The sequence below is a fragment of the Agelaius phoeniceus genome, chromosome 3, assembly GCF_051311805.1.
Source record: "Agelaius phoeniceus isolate bAgePho1 chromosome 3, bAgePho1.hap1, whole genome shotgun sequence".
Classification (NCBI taxonomy): Eukaryota; Metazoa; Chordata; class Aves; order Passeriformes; family Icteridae; genus Agelaius; species Agelaius phoeniceus.
Genome location: NC_135267.1, coordinates 90,678,726 through 90,704,689, shown reverse-complemented (window position 1 = coordinate 90,704,689; position 25,964 = coordinate 90,678,726). Strand labels below are relative to the sequence as shown.

At 38.6% G+C, this 25,964-nt stretch overlaps 1 protein-coding gene across 1 annotated transcript in view; it reads right to left on the bottom strand.

Annotated features, from left to right (window-relative positions):
• Positions 1 to 7,795: 7,795 nt before the first annotated feature.
• LRPPRC (leucine rich pentatricopeptide repeat containing) overlaps positions 7,796 to 25,964 on the bottom strand; it is an 87,876-nt gene continuing 69,707 nt past the window's right edge. Inside the window, exons 31-38 of the mRNA XM_054629254.2 lie at positions 23,933 to 24,021; positions 20,512 to 20,716; positions 17,056 to 17,195; positions 16,778 to 16,893; positions 13,928 to 14,002; positions 12,300 to 12,384; positions 9,591 to 9,733; positions 7,796 to 8,307 (exon numbers count right to left, since the gene is read on the bottom strand). Coding sequence (XP_054485229.2) covers positions 8,251 to 8,307; positions 9,591 to 9,733; positions 12,300 to 12,384; positions 13,928 to 14,002; positions 16,778 to 16,893; positions 17,056 to 17,195; positions 20,512 to 20,716; positions 23,933 to 24,021 — 910 coding nt within the window. The 3' untranslated portion in view covers positions 7,796 to 8,250. The remainder of the gene's footprint in view (positions 8,308 to 9,590; positions 9,734 to 12,299; positions 12,385 to 13,927; positions 14,003 to 16,777; positions 16,894 to 17,055; positions 17,196 to 20,511; positions 20,717 to 23,932; positions 24,022 to 25,964) is intronic.

Here is a 25,964-nt window from a genome sequence, read left to right as displayed (position 1 = left end):
AGAGCCAAGACAAGCCCTTCATGTGTTAGCAGCTATTAATTAAGGCAACAGTGTTTAAGCAGTGGGTTGAGGTAATTTTAAAACTGCTTAACCCTTTTCAGAACTGCTGAGCTTTAGAAAGCACACATATATATGTGTGTGTTCATGTTAATATGTAGAAGTATCTGCATGAATGGATTACATACATATGTATATACACACATTACCAATGCCTATGATTGTTCTTTTTTTTTTTGTAGAGAATATTTAAAAAGCAGTTCAAATCCATAATTTGTAGAAGTGCTGTTGCCAATTTATATAATTAATATAAGACTGTTTGTTGACATTTATTTTGTCATTAAATCAAACTTAAAGGTTATTTTGAATTGCAAATTTTGCTGGCATTATTTCGCTTTCATGGTCACAATTAGATACTTGTAATGCTTCCAGTGCTAAAAACCCTGCAACTTCAAACCCTCAACATTCACACCATGGCCTCAGAACCAGCATTTGTATGTTTTGCTCCTCTTTAAGCATCTGATCAGATTTTGCTACATTTCCTACTGCATCTCAGCACCGTTTCTGCCCCACAGTAGTTTTTCATGTGGAACAAGTGGGTTTAGAGGCCTAAGTGTTAAAAGTACTGGCCAGAACTACATGGTGATTAAACAAACAATGCCACTTGCCTCAAAAATAATTTCTATGTTTTACACAAGTAAATTAGCCTGAATTTTCAAACAAATGCAGAGGAACTGGAAATCTAGGAACATTCTCAAGTAATCCAAACCAAAATGCACACAACATGTAATTGTCAATAAACTCCCAGTGCCTTGCATTATAACATTCAACTGTATCAGGTCACAGGTAACATCATCAGTCTCCAAGACAGTACATTTGCTCACTTTCAGTACTGGAGGATGGGGGAAGTTTTTAGAAAACAACAGAAACTTTCTTAAAATAGAAAACCTTCACATTTCACTGAGAAAATCAGAAGGAAGAAAACCAAACAATGTAGCAGCACTGCAGCAGCTCCTCCCTGACACAAGTAAACATCCTTCTCAAGATTCAATGCTGTGAAGATTGCCCTAAAAGAGCTAGTATTATCTTAACAACCACTTTTCAAAAACATTCGAATCTTCTATGACTCAGTTAAAAATAGCCAATCGTCTTGTGGCAGTGCTTCATCTGACCATGGAAAGGCATAAATCTGAAAAATGAGGGCTCCAAACCAGGCAGCAGAAAAATGTGCTACACAAAATGAAAACTTTCAAGAACAGGATGTGTAGTGCCCCTACTAGCTGCCACCAGGTACTGGATGTTATGCTACACAAGGCAGTTGCTGGATTTCCAGGTGGGAAAGTTGGAGGTCAAACCTGTGGTGGCCATCAGCCCAAGAGACTCTGATCTCTGCTGATCAAGGCAGAACATCAACAACTTCTTTGCTCTTTTAGCATCCCTTGATAGAATCATTTAATCAACTTTTTGACTTGTAGTTCTTAGCAACAGGAGCATGAGCTGCCACTCCCTCCCCAGAGCTACAGGGATATTTCAGGCAGTGGGCACAGTCCAAAAGCCAGCATGGTCCCACCAGCCCAACAGTGATCCTGCACACAGCACTTCTGGCCTCTCACACCACACACTGTACCTGCTTCCCCAATTCCCTACCCACAACTCCTACAAATAATAATGTAAAAAAGCATTTTGGTCCAGTATTTGTTACCAAGAAAGGTGCACTGTTCTGGTTACAGCAGAGCTCAGCACTGACAAACGCCTTCCACACACTTGCTCCAGGTTCCTTCCTTCTAAAAGCAAGACAAAAGAAAGGTGAATGAGTATTTTCAGCTTTATGTACTTCACAGGGAATTGCTCAGTGCCTCTGTACTAGAAAAACCCCTTGCAGCTCGGTAGTGTGTTCAGTGACAGGCGCGTGACAAATTTCCACTGGAAAAAAACTCCTGAACATGACTGACAATAGTAAAGCCACAAATTACCGTAATTTTATGCCCCCTGCCGCTAGTGGTATAAAACATAGTTTTCAACCTTGTTTTTACTTGCTGAATTTAGACAAATTCATAATGTTATTGATGACAGTGAGAAAGACACTCAAATGCAGAAATTGTATTCCTTGGCACAAACACAACTGGAGCACAATATTTTACTATAGGGGATGAAAAATATGGGTGTCATTAAATACGCATATATAAAAAGATGGAAAACTACAGAATTCAAAATCATTAATTTCACATTATCTAGATATTTATTTTCAGCTATCGCACACTTGATCAAGGGGTTTTTCCTTCTCCCTAGAATGCTGAACTGTTAACCAGGTGCAGTACATGATATTACCAGTGCTCTCTCTTGCTGAACATTAATGTTTGAAATGTAGGCTGTGTCAATAGTATCACAAAGAAATGCAAAAACCCTGTTTAAGCAAAGTCTACAGATATATTGCTCCTAATGGATTTTCCAGTGAGCATAAGCTTTCTATCCTATTTCCAATTTATACAATGTAATTTTACTTACAAAGGATTCTGAGGGCCCTAGAACTGGACAATTGCTTGAGATGATCAAGCTTTGCAGTTAACTAACCCCACACACAAACTATTCTGTCTACTAACTAAACTGATGGGAGGAAAATCCCAGGGAACTCTACAAGTAACAAGGGCAATTGCATGATTGATTTTTGGTGTAGGCAGAAAGTTTTCCAGATTATGGCTCAGTAGCAGGCTCAGAAACTGGACATAGCTGCTTCAGCTACAACCTCACCTGAGGCTGCAATTCCAGTATCAGGAGACACAAAGAAATGGTGATGGGCCTAATGCTAGCCACAATCCTGTATCCAGACTCCTGTTCAGCACCACCCTGAACTACACTAACACCACACACACTCTTACAGCTGCTTTTGGATTTGAGAAGCGAGAGCTTGAAGAGGCTGCTGCTGGAACAAACTTCATTTGGGAATTTCTGGCCTGTGATGATGCTCCTCTCCCTTCAGCTGTGGTTACAGGGCCAGTGCCATCCCAAATCCCCATGGGGGAAAGGCATGAGGGCCAGCTTGACTCAGCAGCTCTGATCACTTCTTTGTGGCCTCCTCCTTCACTGAGCTGGGCTCAGCAGCCAACACACCCCTAGCAGCCCTTGCTGCTGCCACAGCAGCACAGCTCCAGGAGAAGCAGCTGAAGAGGAGTCAGCAGGAGCCATGCAAAGGGCAAAGGTCCATGGTGGTGAGTCATCAACCATGGCAGCTAACAAGCTTCAGGCTGCTCCTTCCCCTCATGGTCATTCACTCCCTATCCCAATCACTCCCAAATCCCAGGCCTAAGGCATCATGTTGAAACTGCTGGTTTTGTCTGTTGAGACCCAGAAATGCCATCCTCCCCAGTTTCCCTGTACTTCCTATCCCTTCAGAGTTCTTCTGCACTGATCCAGTATTTTGACAAAATATCCCTAATATATTCCCAGCCCATCTCCCATAAATAAAAATCCAGCACCCAACAAAACAGCCTTTCAGAGCTGCCTTTGACAGCCTTGAAGGAGGTTACCCACAACAACTCTGTCCTGTCCACACTCCCCTGCTTTCCCTCCAGCCCAAACTGCTTTCCACATGGTAAGTACACTCTCCACTCCTGCCCTCAAGACTCATCTCCAACTATCTACAACCCTCCCAAACTCCCTTTTCACATCTGCCCTGGTCTCATGGACTATGTGAAGAACAGCAGATACCAACTACTTGCAAAGCCAAGAATTAAATTTGCTGCTGGTTGTCAAGGCTCAAGGCCAGACACCGGGGTTTGCTGCTTCCTAAGCCCTGAGTTCAGTGGCACTTGGAGCTGAGGGAAATAACTGTAAGAAACACAGAACTACAAAGAGGTTGGTAGCAATCACTCCAGACAACAGCAATTCCACAGATACAGTGCTTTATCTGTGTTCAAGAGTAATCACATGAGAAATTGTGAAGCATTAGCCAATTGCAATATAAAGGTTTAAGAGTATCAGAGAGAAACCTTGCATTAATAGTTTTATTTAAAAGTAGATCAACGTGGAACTCCCATCTATAGCAGGCACTGCATGAGACAGTTTCTATTATCTCATTTTCTTAATTACAGGAAACAGTAGAGAAAACTTAAACCTCAAACTTCCATATCTTATTTCCATATCTAATGGGAAACCCGGCACTTTGTTCTTGGAGCTGAGGATCTGCACACTCAGGAAGATGCCCTCAGATTGAATTACAGTCTCAGCTGGAGCCACTAACTTAGAAGGATATTGGGTTTCCTCTGATTATTGATTCACAGAAGCACTGGCAAACCACCAGAGGCTGCAGCCATTCTGGAAAGGAAATACTTTTTGGCAGTTTGTGTACACAGAAATTATGAGACTAATTTTAAGAAATGCAGAGAAATATCTGCTAAAAAAAAAGGCTATATTCAATTACAGTCTCAGCTTTTTCTTACATGCTTACTTTTTTCACCTTTACAGTAAAAATAAACCGGTGCAGGAAAGTGGACATTCTTTCTAGATGCTGACAGATTTCTCACACTGAACAGTGAGACCTCCTGGTCACATCTATCACTTCTGTCACTTTCTCCTCTGCTGTGTTCCTGGGGAGTCCAGAAACATTACACGTTCAAAGCAAAGCACTAAATCCAGTAGCACCCTGGTGAACACACTACCAGTCTATTCCTCTGTCAGTATGTGCACTCATGATCCTCCCTTCACAGTTATGATTCCCCCTTGTCATGTAAACTGCAGCTGGAATCCTGCTGACTCAGGCAATTCCATCTATAAAAGCCCTCTGACTCTCACTGCCAGAGTCACAACCCCTTCAGCTACCCCATTTTCAACAGGGGGAACATATTAAGGAAGCGTGAAGACAGCTACTAACCGACCAAGCTGCAATTCTTGCCATCAAAAAGGGTCTCAGGAGACAATGAGTTGAACAAAGTGTTTTAGTAGATAAGGATAAAATCATAGCATGTAATTATCATGCTGCAAATGACTACATCGGTAGTTAACGAGGAAACTTTTCCTGTCTTGATCTCAAAAGCCCCAAAGCCCCTTGCTCCTGCCCATAATGTGTTAAGAGGCAAGCCCATAATGTGGTGCAGGGCACAGAAGTGAGATTAAGTCATGTCAATTCAGGCAGCAAGCTTTTCCCAGTCCTCTCAACCCCAATCAAGACACACAATTATGCAAACACATACACACTTCCACAATTTGCTTTCTACAGTAACATGTCAGGTCATGGCATGTCAGCAGGCTCTCTGCTTCCCACGGAGGCCTCTGGAAAGGCATGCTCCCATCTCACAGACACTGCACCTGATCTGGATCTTGCCCAATCCCAGTTATCCACTAGCTGGTGGCAAATAATTCTATCCTGCTTTAAAGGGGTGCATGCTGTGGTCAGTGTGCCAGAGTGCGTTTGCTCTCAGGACCAGTAAATCACCGTGACAAGTTCACAAGGCTGCCATTCTGCATTTTCTCAGCCTACAGGTTTCTCTCTTTGAAGAGGAGGAAATAATGAAACCGCCTACTTATTTGGTAAAGAAATGCCAACCTTCTAAACTGCACTTTTCTTCATGCTTGAAATGGCTGAGTCTCAGCACAACGATGCACAAGAAATATTATCATTTCAAGCGTGCTCTTGAAGAGTCGGCACAAATGCCGATTCTGCAAAACCCTCCCGGTATAACCTTGTTTCAGACCGAGATGATTGTGTCCCAGAGTGGCACAAATCCCTCATTGGCCCACATTTTAAAGACAGGAGAGACTGCACTTCTGTGTGTAATCATCCCTTAACTGCACATGAAACATTTACTGGAACAGGAAATCCAAAAGTATTATCACACAACAGCAGCCCATCCTTTGAATAACCTCCTTCTTCCTATCCCTGCCATAGAGATAGGCTGGGCTCCTGAGTCCAGCTATTCCAATGGGATCCCAAATGGTCAGCATGTCCTTTAGCTCATTTCCCTGTCCCTGCTGCCATGAAACCCTGGTTCTGTTTGGTCTCACGTTCCTGCAGCGCCTCACTGATGGTTAATGGGCTCTGGAGCTGGCTTGCTCAGCCCACGACTTTCCATGAGGTCACTCAAAAGGCAATTCTGGAGCTGAAAACAATTTCACTTACACTCCTCAGTTACAGGCTATCAAATGTACTTATTATCTCTGTAACTGCAGCAATTACAGGGCATGATTCTGGCTATGAGGCAAACCAGCTAGAAGAAAAATGGACAGATGTTAACTAGCACCAATCCTGCATGGTCAGACCCCACCGTGGGCACTAGCAACACAGCCCTGCATCCGGCTGTGGCCCTGTGTGCTGCCCTCCTGCCTCAGAGGACAGCAATCTGCAAACCTGACCCCCTGGCATCACAACACCGACCACTGATAGGTGCAGTACCTGATCCACAGCCTCATGAGACTTCACCTCCTTGTCAAAAAGGGAGTTCAGATCTGCTGTTAACTTCCTCTGTGCTGACCTGGTGTTTGCTTCAAGTAATATTCTCTTCCTTAATCCATGTGTTAGCTCAGCTCCAGCTGCATCTGTGCCCATTTCCTCGAGTTACGCTCAGCTGTGACTCCACTTACAGGAACACGGCTACTGCTGTGAAATGGAGAGATTCATGAGATGACCTCTAAAAACGAGCTGTGGCACCAGAGAAAGGGTTGCCAACTAGTTGACACAGTCTTCAATTATGCTGCTATTACATTGAAACACATGTAATGTAGCTGCAGCTTTAGAAAAAAGAACCATCTCCATTTGTGAAATGAAATAAACTGAGTCCTGCCTAGGCTTGCTTTCAGATAGGGCACACAACCATTAGGCTGTGAATGAAATTTCAAACGTTAATGCCTTATCTTGACAAGGCAGGAACAAAGGGTGCGAGGCGGTTCGAGCCACGTAGCTGCCGTGTGTTGTCGAGTCGACGCTCGTGAAGTGATGAAGGTCACTGCAAAACCACACCACCGAGGAGGCAGACACATTCATCCAGCTTGCCTGGAGAACAAAATTTACCACTCTCTTCCTTCCTGATCAGTGAAGCCTCATTTTTAAACTACAGCAGGATTTTTCTGTGTATTTGTTAGTATAATAATTAATTAAATTGGAAGTTTAACTTAAAAAAATTAAGTCTGAATTTCTTTCTTTGACCATATAAGTCTTGCAAAATTTTGCCAAAACATTCAACATACACATGAATTTTCAATTACCACAATATTGCCTATGTTGGAAAAACTAAGAAAGATATCTCAGTTAAGATATGGCTGAAAATGAAAGATTAATAAACAAAGCTGAAATGCACAGAAACAATCTTTCATTTCATTAAAACCTGTTTGAGGTACTCAGCAGGCAACGTGCTCCATTTGCAATATCAACATGCACATTTGTGAGTTTCCATCATAATGCACAGAGATAATGGATGTATTTTCTACCTAACATTTAATCTTTGTAACTTAGACATGTCTAAGTTCCAAAGATTAAATATTAGGTAGAAAATGATCACACAACTCCAGGCTCTAAAATATCATCTCAGAGTAGCTGTTCTCCCACATTCCTTCAAATAAAGCATGTCCAACAGGTTCCCAGCAAGTAAAAACTGCTACCCCTGCAAAGAATAGGTACTGCTTTGTTTAAAGGACATGTTTGCATGGATATGGAGTTCTTGTATCCATAAAATTAACTGGACTAAGAGTTATGAAAAAGAAATGACTACAACACACAAGGCTAGTATAAAAGGTGAAAGTATTTTGTCTTTACATATAATATCCAACACCCTACCAAGACACTTAACACAGGAAAGTACAATTAAGAAAGTACAATTAAGAGAAAACTTAAAAAAATTGTTTATTTTCTGTGCAGATACAGCTGAATCCTGAAGATGATGTTCTTCACCCTCATATTTTCACCCCAAAGTACAGTGACCAGGCAAAGAACAAGGACAAGACAGTCTCCTTCAGTTACAGTTCTGTACCCCTCTAGCAACTTTCTTGATATACATATATCTGGCAAATCAACAGGGGCAAAAAGCCAGTTGAGTTTACAGAAGATCATACATCAAAATGGAAATATCTCACACGGCTGCACCTTGATATTTCATTAGCAATTTTAACAGCATTTCCATTAATAAATGTTTCTATCAACTGCAGTTATGGAAAGTGATGTTAATCACAGATTTAAATTAAAAATTACACATAACATGCTTTTTAAAGTTTTTATTGAATGTAGTATTTAAACAATTTCATAAACAACTAAATCATAAAACTGTCTGCTCATGATGCTGCCGATCTTCTATTCCTCCATTTTTCCACATAGACCTTGAGAGGCTCCTATAAACAGAGTGGAATAAACAAGTTCAACCTTGTTTCAGCTGAGAAGTTACTAATTCTGAACAAAGTCTTACATCCTGACAAAATCTATTATTCTCTGTCATGCAAAACTAGATCTGTACTGAAGTCTGTATAATTAGGAGAAATACCAGAGAGAGTGAATAAAAGGAAAAGGAAAACCTTGCCAAAAATGCATAATGAAGCTTCTATTACTAAATGCAATAATATAATCAATTTCATTTTAAAATGAAAATACTTTTTAACTTCAATCTGCAATTGTGTCAAAAAAATTGAAACGTTTTTAAAGACCAAGCTGCATTAGAGAAAAAATGAACAGGGAAATGAATCATCCCAGTGACTTTGAAAAAACACTCTTATTTTCACTAGCTACATATAAGAAACAGACATTCTATGTTTTAAATTTACAGTCCAATCAAAAATTCAGATTATAAACTATGTAAAGCTGCAGAAAAAACGCACCATAATCACTGAAAGACTAAACTAAATATTTTGCGCCAAAATTTTCTCCAACTCTTTCCAAATTAAAAATCACATTTATCATGAAGCAATATAGAGAAACAGTATATAGCCAGTCTTTACCAAATTACAGAACTTTTTTTTAGAATATAAAAAGTGGTGAGAAAATTGCAATAAAAAGTTTGTTTAGAGCATGGAAAAGAGAATGTCTTCAAAATCTGCTTAGAAAAAATGGTACTGGTAAACTATTAGTCAAAGGAATGATGCAGAACTATTTGCAATTTTCACAGATTTAATATCATGCTGTTTGTCACCCTCAAGTAATATGTGTTTGCAGTTGCATAGGTATCTTGGCAGGGCAGCTAGAAGCAAAGCTGCAACAGAAAAATAATTCCTACAGTTCTAAAATTTCATCTTACTAGCTCAGCAACTTATACTAGACACAAAACACTAATTAATGAAAACTAGAAGCCATTAATTGTTACTGAAGCACAATTTCTGCACGCCTTTTCAAGTCCAATTGCTTAGAAAAATGCCCCAAGGAGATTTGATAAAGGTACACCTGCAGATGAGTCCCTGATAAGGAGGCAGTTTAAATATCATAAGCCCCAAGGGGTTTTATTTCCTCAAGTCAAATCCAATGCAAGATTACCACAGCTCCCACAACACCCAGGACTTCACATATTACCTCCTTTGAGGAATCTCTGCAGAGACCTAGTCCCTATGTAATTATTCATGCAATTTGTTTTATTAATATTGAACATACACAAGTCTGCAGCTCTATTTTTTAATTAGGAAATACTCACAGGGGGTTCAGTGAAAGGGACAGGCTCTCCTACTTTCTTCAGAAAAGTTGCTAAAGATTTCAAAGTGATCTCATGCAGCTCTACATTCTTCGCTTTTGCTTTCTCATACGTAGCCTTTACAGAAGCAACATCCCCATCCAATTCTGAGGAAAAAAATACAACCCAAAAAATCTCAATGGTTACTTGTTTCTCTTTCCACCTGTTTTCACTCATGCTTAACCATCAACTGCTGCTCAGACATTTGCTTGAGAAGCATTGGGATGAAACTGAAGCGACCCCTGACAGTTTCACTGCTGTCCCCAGGGTCCTAGAAGCAGTACAACAGTTCCTAGCACCTTGTAAACACCAAGGAAGCCATCACGTCCAGTTAAATTCATTCTGCTGCCCCGGAGGGAGAACACAAACACCTGCAGTATGGGAGCTGTCTCAGGTTTTACTTGTTCACATTTGGAAACATCATCTTCACAACCACAGGAGCTATAAAAGCAATGGTTCATAAAGGAAAAAAAAAGCTTTGTGCAGAAATGGATAGCCTGTGTCCCTTTCTCATGAGAAAGAGCTTCCCACTCACATCTGGCAAGTGGCTGAGCTCCTTTTTTAATGTGGGAGGCTACAGCAAAAACTGCATGAAATGACAGCTTAATGAAAGCATAGAAATTGTTAACTTTCTACAACTTTAAAATAGATTTATTGTATGGGAAACACCAACAAAAAGAGCTAATACTTAGATTGCATTTAATGGACCACACAATCGTGATTTTACATATTTCTTTTTTCTAAAAGATATACAGCAAAGGATAGTGCATCTCACCAGACTGAAGGAAAGCTAGCTCTGGCAGGGGATCTCATCTCAGGACAAGGACAGGAGTAAAGGTCCTTTTATGTGTTCCATCATGGATGCCTGACAGATGATCAAGCTTCTTTCAGCTGTGATCTATGTTCTACTATATCTTTGCTAAACACAAACAATTATAATTTTATTTGCCCATTTTTTTGTTAATTAGGAACAGTTACCAATTGTGGTAATAACAATCCTCTGCCATGTTTCATAGCCTTTTCTAATTAAAAATAACAATGGCTTGAAAGGAGAAAATTTTTGAGTGAAGAAATTAATGTTAATACAGGGTTGGATTTGGTGCAAAACAAGAAAGCATGTTTGAAAGTTTACTACTAACTTTAAAATTAAAAAAACCCACCAACTTTGATTTTAAAGATCTTATTTCTACCTCTCATGGCTAGAGCACAATCTAAGCCTTCTCATTTTCAGTTGTGCTAAATATTTTGCTGATGATTCTTTTAATGGTCAAATGATCAAAGTCTCACACAGGTAAGATGCTTGCACAGAATGACCTGGGAACAGCTTTTAAAACTCTTCATGCTGGTACTGAGTGTCTCCTCTAGAACCTGCTAGGAACCAGGTACATCTCTGCCTGAAGAGAGTACAGCCAGCATCTGTTCATACAGAGTGTAGCTTCACTGTTCAATACACTCTCACCACTGTTGTAGGTATAGCAGGGCAAGTGATAGATTCTCTGCAATCTCTTTATGAAACTGCTATACCATCATGCAGTTAGGAAGGATAGTGAAAAGCTCAGCTTACTTACAGAATTTTTACTAAAGTAAAAGCAGCAGAGGACTAATGGCAGCATAAAGCAGCAAGTACAGTGCTGGTGACAAAAGGGCAATTTTTTGTTTTATGAAAACATGTTAAAAACTTACCCTGCTGTGAACCTGAACCTATCTGTTACAGGGCTAAACAATTTTGGTAGTGATTGCTCTTTGCAGTATTACTAAACAAGCAAATTTTCTAAGTTAGATAACACATCATAGCACTTCTACAACTTGATTCAAGTAAGTATGTTTGTATTCCTTTAACACCATATCTTGGATTTGTGTTTGAAGTATTTTACCTAATTATTCCTATTTATCTCCTCTGTGATAGGCTGGTGCACAAAGGCTTCTGTCCTCGTTCTTTTTTGCTTGTAAGACGTGTGAAAAGGATTTACTCCCTGTTATAAAACTAGAGGACAGTATCAGAGTACACAAGGCAAAGGACTCTACAGCACAGAGATGCCAGTGTTGCCATAGGAGCTGTATGTCCCGATTTTTCAAGAGTGAGCCTTGCAAATAAACATACATAAACAAACAACTTGACTTTTTTAGAGGTGCTCTCTTCTGACTTCAGCTATAAAGAGAACTGATAAGTATTTCAACTATTTATGTAAATTCAAATGCAGACATCTGGAATACTAACTTTGGCTACATTATAAGATGTATAAATAATTTACACTAATAACAATAAGATCGTTTCACATTACTGATTAAACAAATCACTTATGATTTTGAAACAGACACACACACATAAAAGGAACCAATATTACAACATGTTTTGGGGGGGAAAAAGCTAAATTCATTTTAAAAGCCATTAATTTCTACAGCATTTTTCCCCATGGGTTAGGATGGATTCTTTCTTATTCCATGAAGCCTCTACTTAAGGTTCTAAGTAAAGGATTCATGGCTTGTGTCAGCTGGTTTCTCTTTCATCCTAACAGCCAGGACAACACACAGACCCAACAGACTGAAACAAGAAAAACCTCAGATAACCCCTGCACCTCTTTATGACTTGAACTGTAAAGTAAGGGCTTGCATGACCTTTCTGAATGTCTCCAGAGCTCTCACTAAATCACTGTTCCAAGGAGCATTGCTTACCATAACATCTCAAGAGGTACCGGTACACCACTGCTGGATCGAGATGCTCAGGAATCAGTTCTACAAGTGCCTCAATCCTCTTTGCCTGTGAGATTTAATGCACATACAAAAAAACCCATGAACTTGAAATCTTAAAGAACCAAATGAAGTCACCAAATTCAGAACAGTGATTGCACAGTTTTAAAATGAAATAAACTGTACTGGTAACAAAGAATAGACTGTGTGACTCGAAGTATATACAATAATTTCCTTCCCAAAATGTTGCAGATATGAAATAGTAAAAGAAATTTAGCACAAAATGCAATTAATGCAATAAGGATCTAAAATCCATACTCAAGAATGCTAAACATTAGTGTATTTTTTTTTTCTTCAAGTAGACAATTGATGTTTCAATAAAAATATGGCAAGATTACAACCAATTTACGAAAACTGCAAAACACTCAGCATCCTTCAATGACCCAGAGGTCACTGGCAGCTATGATCAATGCTTAAAAGGAGTCAGTTCACTAACTGATGTACTTAAATTTGGAACCTCCTTCCCTCAGCCTCTGATTGCAGTTCCAAAAATGCTTAGGTTTTAAATCAAAAGAAGTTTACTGAAATGAAGAACATCTTTATCACACACCACCAACTTTGATGTGTTAGTAAAATTTCAGCTTGATGAGCTGAGAAACTTGCACATTTTTAGTTCCTTCTTATATACACCAAACAATAGTATTTACCACATTATATTTATCATCATCACTTCAAGAGAAGAACTTTAAATCTACTAGTATTTAATGGCAATTCCCACAAAACATAAATGTGCATTTGACTCATGTGAAAAAAACATTTATTCTAGTTTGTGTGCTAGATGTCCCTGATGCTGCTCCTCTATGAAAGAGAAATCCAGATGGTTTTGCTTGGGTGTGTATTTCAGGGTTTTTTGGTTGCTGTTCAGTGTTGGGTTTGAGGGGTGGGGGTTGTTTGATTTTTTTAGTGTGTTCTAAGGCTTTTTTGTGTGGGCTGGAGTTTCTTTGTTGGCCTTTGGATTTGTATTTTATTTGTTTTGGGGTTATTTTGTTTACTTTAAGGGGGCAATAGGAGGAGGGAGGGATAGGAGTAGAGCAAGCATCTAAACAGCATTTCAAATTACAGGGAATGAGGAGAAAGCCAGGAATCTAAACAGATGCTCCAACTAGATACATGTCCAAACCACCACAACAAGTAATATGAAATGTGTCTTTTAATGTAAACACAGAGGCATTTTATCATCAGAGAGGCTGAGGTTTTAACTTGCATTTGTATGTGTACAATGTAGCCAATAAAATAAGGACTTTCAGGTTGTGATACTGAACTGGATAATGCAGTAAAACATTCTAAGCACAATGTTTGTAGGATGTACAGTGTAACATGGAAAATGCAGGAAATAACCGAAACAATAGAAAAATATTAAGTACACCCTCCTTTCCATCATGCTCCATAATATAAACTGTTCTTTAAATATAACCACCTCTGCAAATTAACCTCCCCCCTCCCCAAGAAACCCAGTAAAGCTGTCAACTGTGAAGTTCAAAACACTTTAACACAGGTTGATGAAATAGTATTTTGCAACATACGAAATTGTATATGTGAAAAAAATATTGTACCTGTCCAGGTTGAGATGCTGCTCTAGCCAAAAAACGCCCAAAAGTTCTCTTCTCCTGAACTATTGCACCCCACCTCTGAAGACAAAGAAATGATTAATGTAGCAGACATAAGTAGGTTACTGTTAAACAAAATTACCAAGGTGAAAATTTCCAATTACAGATGCTTAAAACAATATACTAACATATTACCAATTTATAAGGTAAATAATTGAATATTAGGTTGACAAGAAAACCAAAAAACCAATCACAAACCAAGTTCATTTAATGCACTTTGCTGGTAAACATTTTTAAATGGTAGGGATAAAGTTTGTTTAAAACAATAGGGGAAAGAATTAAACTAATACTTCAAATATACCACAAAAACGAGGTTTAGGACTGCAAAAGAATGAAAAAGAGAAACACTATTCCTCTCCAATTATACTGCCAAGCATTCACAAGTGAGCTAGGGATCATAAGGTTAATTATACATTTAATAAGGTGTCAGGGAGATAACTGCTCGTTTCTTTATAAAAATTAAAATGTACAAAGCAAGTTCTCTTTAAAGTATAATTACCTACACTTATGCATACAAAGGACTGATTTCAATCTCTCTATTTTATAAAAGGCTTTAACTGCAATAGACAGGGTTTGAGAAAGAGAAGTTGAACTTAAAAAAGTTTGAGACAGACCAGATAAAAATCAAAAATTGATCTTACTTTAGAAACAAGGACAAAATAAAATATACAAGACAATATTAAGTGTGTGTTCCTCAAAGATGTCAGTGTTAGAACTCTTAAAAATGCAGAGTGTGGTTTTTTTTACCAGCTGTGTGATATCAGTACCAAAATGCACAGGAAAAAGAGAATATTGTGCATATGAAAACACATACCATGATTTTCCTATATTCAGCTAGTATTGTAGACATTTGCAAACAAGAAAATTTGGGTAATGCCATTATGAATATTCTGAATAAGTAATATGTTTACAAGCTCTTTAAAGTCCAGGTGAAAAGGTGTGAAGGTTCCTTTCTTTAGGCATACAGACAAGAAGTGGCTCTACGGTGCTAAATAGGGGCAAAGCACTGATGAGAGGAACTTGCAATATTTTATTACCAGTTCTAGCCATTCTCACCTACTGCCAGTAACTGCTCTGAGAGGAAAGAGTCTAGTTTGAGAAATGTTACCACAGCTCCCTTTCATGCTGAAATATCAAATCCCTTCCGACTCTCATCAGAAAAAGCATTCTCCCTCCAGACAGTAACACACGCTGCAGCTGTTCCATAAACTTTTAAATAGACTCTTAGATGCATTTCTGAAACCAAGGAGTTTTCATGTATATACTAATATTTTAGATTACAAGCAAAATATTTCATTTAGATTGTTGTTTAATTTCCAAAATATAACAATGCAGAGTGACTATTCCTATCCTCCAGTTGGTGGATTCCTATTAGTGGAACACTGGATCCACACAGCAGTCACAAACGTTTAACACAGCTCAAAGTTTTTCCTGAGCCATAAAATCCCCTATTTTTCTTCTAGACACAGACGTTCCAACTCAAGCTTACCTGTAAATATGCACTTATAACAAGGTATTTTTAAATTGTCCATTAAGATACAATGTATACAAGGTTATTTCAAGTACCCTATAGAGCCATGAATTTAATTCTAACAGATGCTCTTGTAACAAGTTTCAGGAATATATACATGTATATTATTCCATGTTCTGGAAAATTTTAGGAATACTATCATTTTACTTAAAAATGAAAAAAACTTTATCTTCACAAAAGAAAAAAAAGTACCCAATTTTCATTTACTCATTCCATGTCAAGCAAAGAGCAATCAAAGAGCAATCAATAAATCAGAAAGAGTGGAATAACTTGAGAATTTTTTGCATTTTGATGTTTCAAGCTATATAGCAAGAGGGTTTTATTGCAAAATTGTAGTCTCCTTTTCATTTAATATTCAAATGACCAGTTAGGCAAAGCCCTACATAAAGTAAGGGAATTACAAGGAATACACCTCACACTGCAGCAGAAGTAATAGAACAGCTTTGTTGGTAGTGTCTTGGAATATCATAAAATATGTCATGGATGAAGCAGAGCTTTTTCTTTAAGAGTTTAAAATACTTAGGAACTGGTAAATGAGTAGCATGCACTATCAGGAGATGATAAGAGGCCCTGATTTGAGGCAGGAGCTTATGCACACATCAGTCTGACTGCTGGACTGTCACCTGCTTGGATGAGCCTCCTGACAGAGCCTGTTCCCAGTACCCACAGCTCATCCCACTCTTGCTTGGCTTGTCTTTAGCTCGGCACAAATGGCACAAATGCAGCTGTCTCAATTCCTAACTCAGCTGAGACTGTGACCCAGAGACCAACATTTGGGGTTTAATGCATCTGTGACAAATAGAAAGCAAATTCAGCTCTTAATAAGCCCTGAATACAATATATACAATATTACAGCCAAGTGAAGTAAAGTCCATGACAAGCAATTATTGCCTGCTTGTTTTGCAAACTGTACAGCTGTAAGATATCATGTTTAAAGCACTTAAGAAATTAGGTGAGCAGTTGCAAGGAAATGGTTTGCAAGAAACAACTGACATCTAACAGAGAACTTGGAGAAAAAATATTTGCAATATACAAATACTTGCTTTATTTCCTTCGTGTTACTGGAAGACAAAAACCACCCCTGACTCTGGCACCGCTACTCTCAGCACTAGAGCATGAGCCCATGGTTTAGTGTAAAGTGTGCACTGCTACTCACACTGTAATTCAAATGCATCCCAGCAGCTGCACAACATCTCTTTGTGACAATTTCTCAGTTAACCTTTGGAGAGCTCTGAGCATTTCTGTTCCTCTTGTTATGTCATTACCTGTATCAACGATCTGGCATCATCCACTCTGCCTGCAGCGATATACTGAAGGAAAAGATCTGTGACAGGTCTGTACATTCCACACTGACTGGCCACTCGTTCTGCCATCGCACCAACTGCAAAATGATGGGTACATGAGGAAAAGCTTGGATTGAAAAGCTGCTTTTGTAAACTTCACAGGCATGATTTATGCTGACTGAGCAGGTTTTATGTGTAATAGCTCTTTCATAACACCTCTGTCGAGTCAGAATATTTAAATATCATTGCAATTAACTTACATTTTTCCAAAGCTGGTTCTAATCCTTCCTCAGACACCTTTCTTAACAAATAGGAAATACTTTTGACAGCTTGATCAGGATTCTGTGCACCAGAGATAAGCAGAGGCTCAAGGTATTTCACAGCAGCATCAAGGTCATTGCTAGGAAAAGAGATTGAACTGGCTCAGTTTCTGAAATCAAGATTTCTAAACCTAAAGAAGCAATTAAAATGAAGCTTTTGTTTTCTACATCAAGCTTGTATTTACCAGGAATAGTTGATGAAAAAACATTGACCAAAAAAATTTATTCATTCAGATATTGTAAACATGAAAATTTATGACTGAATGAATAAATCAATTAATAAGTTTAAACGGCCTTTGACCTGTGCAAAGTTTAGGTATTTTGGACACACTTTATTCCTCATTAAGAAAGAAGAGTTCAGCTCGCTGCTTTAGGAAGATGCATCCTGCAAATCTAGAAGGCAAAATCTAAACATTAACAGAGGGTATCTGAATAATTAATGCATGCAACTTAAGTATTTTTATGCAATGCAATTAATTATTTACCTGATTTTTCCCACGCCTGCCCTTTTGGATGCAAAAGACAATACTAAATGTCATTTGGTCATTACATCTATATGCTTTTAATCTTAAGGTTTAAATATAGCAAATGCTAGTAAAATAATGCAAAAAGTATTCACCAAAGTGTAAACTCTCATTCCAGCATTCTAAAAAGTTCAAATGACAACATCTCTTAAAAAAGTCCACTGTAAAACCTAATTAAATTGAAAAAGAAAACTGAGCACAACGAATGCTTTTAGGTGAAGCAGCAGTACAGCACATGTGAAAGCTATGAAAAATGCTTTGAAAACTGAATCAGAAACACAGAACTACCAATAAATGAACATTGTATTGGAAATACCAGTAAGAATCTGTTTTTCAAAGTTATAAAGATAGAGATTACAAGGTATTTAAGAATATATAGGGTGCATATTATTGTCATGGTTTGAAGCTGGCACAATGCCAGTGCCCCCATGAGAATACACTCTCCCTGGTGTCTGCTGTGAGATGTGACCAGGAATAAGCAAAGCAGGCCCCCACTTAGAAATAAAGAAAAGAAAAACTTTATTAACTAAACTACAACTCTAAGTAACAAGAAACACAGGGAAAAAGAAAACCTTCCAAAAACATTTCCTCCTCCTCCCCCCCCATAATTCCAATACATCCATCCCCCAAATTATCGACTCTCGGTCCGGCACCACCCTTTAGATAATCAATCCTCAGTTCATCAAGAGGAGAGGAGTCCTTCTTGTGCCATAGGCTTCCCCTGGAAACACCCTTGAAACCTCGTGTGTTTCCGTGTCACTCGTGGCACCGCCCAGAGAACATCTGCCATCGTGACCTCTTCCTTTCATGTCCAGTGCTCTCACCACTGCACATGGACCAGAGCTGCTTCTAGGGTTGTTCTTTTAAGGATGCTCTGTCCCATTCCAAACAGAGCACAGTCTCTCCTTTGGGACACCTGTCCCCCCCAGATTTCACCCCCTGGGGCCAAGGGGGTCTCAACACTGAACTCTCTTGGCTCTGAGCCATTGCCTCCCCCTGGATGCAGCCTCTGTGTCACAAGGAACATGGTTCTGTCCATGGCCATAACAAGAAGAGTCCAGCTAAGGCCACTCCATCATCTCTTCCCACCTAAGATTCTTCTCTACTCTTCTGACATCTTCCACTTGCCCAGATCTTCACACTTGCACATTTCCTTCTTCATCTCATCTCTATCTCTCTTCTAGGAAAGGTAATGTTCTGCAAAGTTTTCATTGTCCAAAAAAGGGTTAAAAGCTTGGGCTCTGTGGCCGGACACCTTCTCGCTGCACCCCCCCCTTCTCCTTCTCAGCCGTGCTGCTGGCACATGTTATCAAGTTTCAAGGTAGCACAGTCCCAAGCACAGGCTGTACTCTCTCTCTCTCTCCTGGGGGGGGCTGCCTGGTGCCTCCTGGTGCTTCTCCCACCCTTCCATCCTCGGGGCCTCTTCACCTGCCATCTCTGTCCAAGGCCCGGCCTACCTCACCCGGCCACATGGCTGCCCTCCATCCGGCAGCAGCTGGACTGGGGAGAGATCCAAACTCTTTCCCCACCGGAACCTGAGAGAGAGGTTCCTGGGAATGCTCTGCTTTTAACCCCTGTGTTCTCAGAGGCATATCCATGCCCCAGTGGCCACACCAGGTGCCAATACTAAAATCCAAAACCTACTGGTGACCACAGCATATCCCAGAAAACTTAACTTTCTCTCAAACCACGACATTAATTAACACTGCTCAGTCTTTTCATACATCAAGTTAGTTTTGGTATGGGAAAAGTTGGTGCTCTACCTGCATGCAACCATTTATTTATTTATACTTGTCACCAAACTCCATCTTAAGAGCATAGCCTGACTTTGCAACACTTTTATGACATGGAAATACAGGAAAATTGGCATCTTATAACACAAATAATGAAGTGTCTCTCCCATCTGAAGTATTCTGTTTACGTTCAAGTCCATGCACTACAACTGTGTGCCAAGGACCACTGGGATCTGCTCCCTGTGATCTGGCATGCCTGAGGCAAGCAGGAATCTGTTATGCACTACAGAGCTCTACAGCTTTCCTGCCAAGCCAGGCACAGGAGGTCCACCCAACAAAACTAGTTTGAAATGAAACAACAGAATATGTAGGATTCCTGAAGACTGGTCCCTGCAAAGTGTACTTGAGAAGCTGACCTTGCCCTCTCTCCTCCAGGTGCTTCCTCATGCAGTTTTACACAAAGGATAAACCAGCACAGTACCAATGTATCAACTAAACCAGAAATGCACATAGAGCACAATACTGAAAAAGAGCTGAATCACAGGATACTAAGAAGTGTGGGAATAACTATGATAACTAAACTGTGGCCTAAAGCATCAGCCAAGCTTTTTTAGTTCTTACTGGAAAGACCTCACTCTGCAGATACACATCTGGCTTTCCCATTTTGAAGGTAAAGACAGTAATAGTTCAAGAATATATTGCCATTTCAACTGTTGGAACAGGTAGTAGATTTTTCTTTCCAACAAACAACAACAACAAAATATATATATATTTAATATATATTTATATTATCTCTGGGTGCTACGTTTGATGAAGTAATTCCATTTTACCTTCAGATTTCATAGAGCTTTTGATCTAACACTGAGGAAGCACTTTACATGCACATTGGAACAAAGGTATCAAATTACAGCACCAAAAAAGACCTTAATGCTTCACAGTTATTATATCTCTATTTCATTAATTTTTCAACCCCAAATTTGTATGGGAGACAATACCAGAACAGAACTGCACACTATACTCAACTAGAATTTCAACATCTGGGACACTGTAAAAATGGAAACAGAATGAAATGGATAATGCAAGAGATTTCCCAGCACATTGCAGAAAAGAATTAAATACACAGTCCTAGAAATACTTACCTTTTTGTATGAGCCAATGCAATTGCATTAGAGATTAGTGAGTCAGGTAAACGAATGGATTTTGTGACGTCTCCCAGGATGTTTTCAAGTACTTGCAGGTTCTTTAGGTCTCCTTTTTCTGCCAGGGCCTGAATGAGAGCAGTAGCTGCTGCTCTAGTAGGCAACACACCACTGTCAAGCATTCCTTTTAAAACAGCCAAGGCATCTAACAATGGTAAAGAAATAAGGGAAACAGAAATCAGACTTTAGTTCAGAAAGCACCATGCTGCTGGTATCATTAATCCTACCCATTTAAAATAAGTACAGAAAAAAAATTTCTTTAAGCCCTGCAATCACTAGAGTGAATTCTAACTTGAATACATATACACAAATAAAAACTCTCAACAATAATTTAGATTGAAAGGCTGTAATATCTCATAATAAGAAGTATTAAGCTACTTTCAACATTGAAATAATTTGTTTTTAACCAGCTCAAGGAAAGCAGGCATGTCATAAATATTCTCTCTTATGATTTTGAAGTCCTGACTCTTTTTTTCCCCAAACTGCAAGCAATTTCCTTTACTAAAAACAAAAAATGTTGTATATTTAAGAATAAATATAGCGAAAAATGTAGTTCATTATAGAAACTGATGAATTATAATACTGAGATTTCTCTTTTTGAGTGTGCATGAAAGCTTTGTTTTCCCAAATTTAATTTTTAAATAGAATTATGGGATACAAGTTTCCTTGCAAGAACAAAAACCAAGAACTCAACCCTTACCTCAGAAACTCCTAAGATTATAGCAATTACATGTTAAAAACCCACAAGGTCAATCTCCTGTCCATCTGCCACAAATTCCCCAAACCCACAGCTGATGAAGTCACCCTTGTTTCTCCAAGCAGAATTCTTGTCAATTTATGTTATCCATGAGCAAACACACACAGAAAGACATGCCCCTCTGGTAAAAATCTCTTATTCCTTACCAGCACAGGCAGGATTAATCACAGATGATAATTATAATACCAAGGGATAACACTCCTAGCATAATATACACCCACATGAACTCCACAGCATTGCCATTCCAATTCAATATGCAGGTACTGCAGAAATCAAGTGTTACCCTTTACATGAGAGGAAGCAAAAAACATTCTTTATGCTTAGGCTTCCTTCATAGGAAGTTTTTTTCTGCCCCACATTCTTCTTTTTAGGGAAAATAAGGAGGAATACCTGGGGGGGAGGGGGGAAGGAAGATTCACAACATTTAACAAGCAATCTCAGAAGACATGGCAAGTTCAAATTCTCTCCTAACTCGGCTGCAGACCTCCCTCTAGCACAGAGTGCAACCAGCCTTCTCAAGAACAAGGACAGAGAAAGATTTGAAAGCTGAGTATGTGCAGAACTACTGCAAGAAGTAAGGTGCTAGTAGCATAGTGGATAATTCTGCAGGTAATCATATGCTTGTGAAAACCAACCATGCATCTTTCAAAATAAACTTCTATAAACTCTGCAAATTTCCTACCACGAAACTCTAATTCTGACTCTTTAAAGTAACCTGGTTTTTACCAAGTTCTTGCTAGAAGATATCAGAGCTCTTAGGAGTACACTTTAGTACCTCCATAAAAACTTTTAACTGCACCACATTACACAGCAAAGAATGCTGATGAACTAAATGAGGTATGTAAGTGGTAAAAAGCAAGCAGGTTTTACACAAGTGAAAGCCATCACAGTATGTAGGTCAAATGGAGCTCACCAACAAAAGACTACAAAAACACCATGCCAAAAATGTTTTGGGTAATCTGTGAGCCTTAGAAAATGACCTGTATGGCTGAAATACTCAGTAACTTGCATTTTCAAGGCTTCACTTAGACAAAGACAAGTAGTATATCTCAAATTAAAATAGAAACAAGGATTAAGTGTGACTATTCAATAAAATTGTTAGATAAAGCTTGTTCGATGCACAAGATATAAGAAAATATAATTTTGCAAAGTAATGTAATTCCACAAGATTGAGAAATTTTGCATTGTGCAAAAAGTGAGATTTTTAGAGTACAACAAGGAAGATAGTTGATGTAACAGGATTTTGTATGCTAGCTAAAAGAATCCCAGTCCAAGAGACTGGCAGGATATAGAAACATCACTGATGTTCTGAAGAAGGGAAGAGTTTTTGTGTGCAATATTCAGGAAGAACTGGTCAAATTTATGGCATATTAGAGAAGAAAGCAGAGAAGATTTATAAGAATAAAATCAGACAGGAAAGTCAGGTGAAGGCCTTGAAAGCAGCAAAAAAAGATCTGCCAAGAGCAAAAGGAGCAATGGCATTCATCACAAATACTTCAGTGGATGACACCTGCCAATGACATGAAACTGGAGACTGAAAGAGGAAGAAGACAGGTTTATCAGCCACAGGAAACAAAGAGTACAAGTGAGAAGATGTGTCTAAATGCTCATCTTTAGTATCTTAATGTAGCTGATGTTACATGGGTATGAGTTACTAGCACAGCTATGTATGATGGAGTTAACTAAAATGAAATGATGGTAGAATCAAAAGTGGATTTTCTGAATTTGTGCGTAGTTGCTTTAATGCCTAAAGGTACTGACAAAAATAGGTACCAACACTGTACTTAGGCTTGCATGGAGATAAAAGATGTTGCCCTGCATGTACAACTACCTGCATGCAGAGTTTTCCTCTATCACAAGACTTCTACAGCCCAACTACAGAAGTAGGACATAACTCTGTGGAGCTGATCTCTAGGCTGCAAAGCAGCCAATGCTGAGGACTAAAATAAAACAACTGTAAACTTTATGCACCATCTTGTTGGGTACCCTTACGTATTCTTCAGCCACCATTTTCTTCACTATCATCATTGTTACATTAAAAAGAAAACCAAACAGAGTATTTTGCTACTGTTGGTATTGAGAACTATTTAAAAGTATTTGATTAAGTTTTTAAATCAATATTATAATCATTTAGTTCACAATCATGCACATTTAACAGTCAATTTAACTCATCTGGTATCTCACACAACCAACACAATATGCAAGAAACAACTGCTGGGAATTGTTTCAGATGCTCTAAAGTATGTTAATTTCCAAAGCAAAATGACTTGTGCTGTGAATTTTAACGCACTTGAAAGCCTGTACTTTCTCTCGTTCTGGAGCACAAATTTTGCATGTCTGAAGAGCTGTGATTCATCTTAAGAAAACCCATCTTGTGTTAAATGGAATGGAAACTGGACTAAGTGGTCAAATGACAAGTACATTCATATTCAAGCTGTATTATAAATGCATGTACAGTAATTTACGTCTCTCAGCTACCACAAAAGGCTCTTGATAAGCAGGTAATTTGCTAAATGGACTCCTTTATCCAAGTATTCGAAGGGCGTTACAAGAAAAATCTGCAGAGGCATTAATGTGACGTAAAGGTCAAGCATTGTGACATACCTTTCAAATAATCCCGCCTAACTTGCGATATGATGAGGAGGCTGCTGGCAGCACTGTTCAGTGTGAAGCCCTTGATGTGGGTCTCAGCACTAAAAGAAGCAGACATTTAGAAAGGAATTACTGACATGCTTCTGATACGATAATAAATGGTTGAGCACCAAGGTGAAATTATAAAAACTACTGTTCGTATGTTAAAAATATTGCTGCAAAATATCGACCTGGAGACAGCTTTTGTGTTATCCTGTCAATGGTTATAGAAGGATAATTTTTTTTTGCATTCTGACAGATGACAAAGTTGGAAGTGAGCAACAAAAGAAACAAAGTACAAGATTTTTTTTAAACAATCGGTTCAGATTCTTGAATGCTGACATATTAGATGACTAAAATAACTGCATGCCCTGCATTGTTCTGTTGTATCCTAAGCTGGATACTTTTTCTTCTTTTTTCAATAGTCACCATAATTATAAAATATAAAACTATTCTTTCAGCAATAAAAATGAAACATTTATTTTCAGCACTGTATATTTTAAACATAAACTAAAGCATATTATGAACTAACACCATATCATTTGGTTGATTAATTTTCAAATTTCTGTCATCTAGATGTATACAGGTTTTAAAGCGAACATCCTACATTTGCTGCCTTAGCCACATTAAAATTGTATTTCACTTATCAATTCCTTGTCTCCTGTAATACAAAACTTCATGTAAGTAGAGCAAAGACAGCCTTTACTTCAGTAACCCTGCTAAAGCTTTGCTAACACTCTGGAAATTAGTCAAGAGAGACTAACCAGCAATCACATCGGTCTTGTACTACAAAATGTTCCTGCTCCTAAATGACATATAGCCAAGCCCCATTTTTAATATATAAGGATAACTTTACAAATGTTCATTTCTAGATTACAAAATCTCCACAGAGCAAAGGGGGGCATTGCCATTTACCATATCAGCAATCAAGATAAACCTCACTGATCATCTTGTGGCAAACAACTGAGCAGCCTACCTACTTGAACTTAGGGGCTGAGCGGATTGGGAGGTAAGCAGGGTCATTGCTAAATTGTTCTCCTCAATCCCAAGAAAATCCTTCACATTGCACACAATATGACTATCCTCTCAGTCACTTTCAGCCTCCCAGGCTCACAAATGCAGTCACTGGACTCAGGATTTTCTTCCTCTCCCAACCAATCCCCTTAATCCCTGCCTAAGCACCCACTGCTCAGTTCCGCCTTTTTTTTTTCCTTTGTCCCATCTGTCAAAGCCCTTAAGTCAACAATTCATGCATGAGACTGTAAATTACATATAACAAAGGATTTACTTTCTCCAATCTTCCAATCTTTAGTGTGATTAAATAGATGTTAGCTACTATTACAGAACTAATCCATCATTCCAATACTCCTAAATTTCTATTTAAAACTTCTTGGACTAAATGCAGAAAATATTCCTCAAAACAGTTCTAGAATGTGAAAGCAACACTTGGGTTGACCAACAGATCAGTAATGTTCTGGGATGTCTGCTGTTTCTTTCAAAGGCAGTGTAGGAGTGCTATTTACTTCTCCCAAATCACTTTCTAATGGAAGTTTTTCAGTTCAGGTAACAGAGGGATATTTTGAAGTTATTGGATGTTTTAAAATTATTTATAAAGTAGTTATTTTGTTGCCTATGCTAATGTGCACAGTAAGACTATCTACATATTATTTACCTTTCAAATTGGCTTCAAACAGTAAAATGAGTAATTTGTATCTAAATTAAGGTAGCTTTCCTGTATTTTACACAAATATTAGGAGCTGCACAAGTTTCAGACCACCACACACATTTAGGCTTTGTAGGAGTAATCTCTTTTTAGTATGAGGCTGGAAAAATTCTGAAGCATCCAGAAATGTGTATTAACACACAGATTTGTTATTCCTCAATCACAGGCGCACACACCCCATCACTTTCTCTATTTCAGTGGACTACTTAGAACTTAAAAGCTTTTAAAAATGCTTAATATAAGCATAATTTTGTTACTAGAAAAAAAGCCACACAGATATGC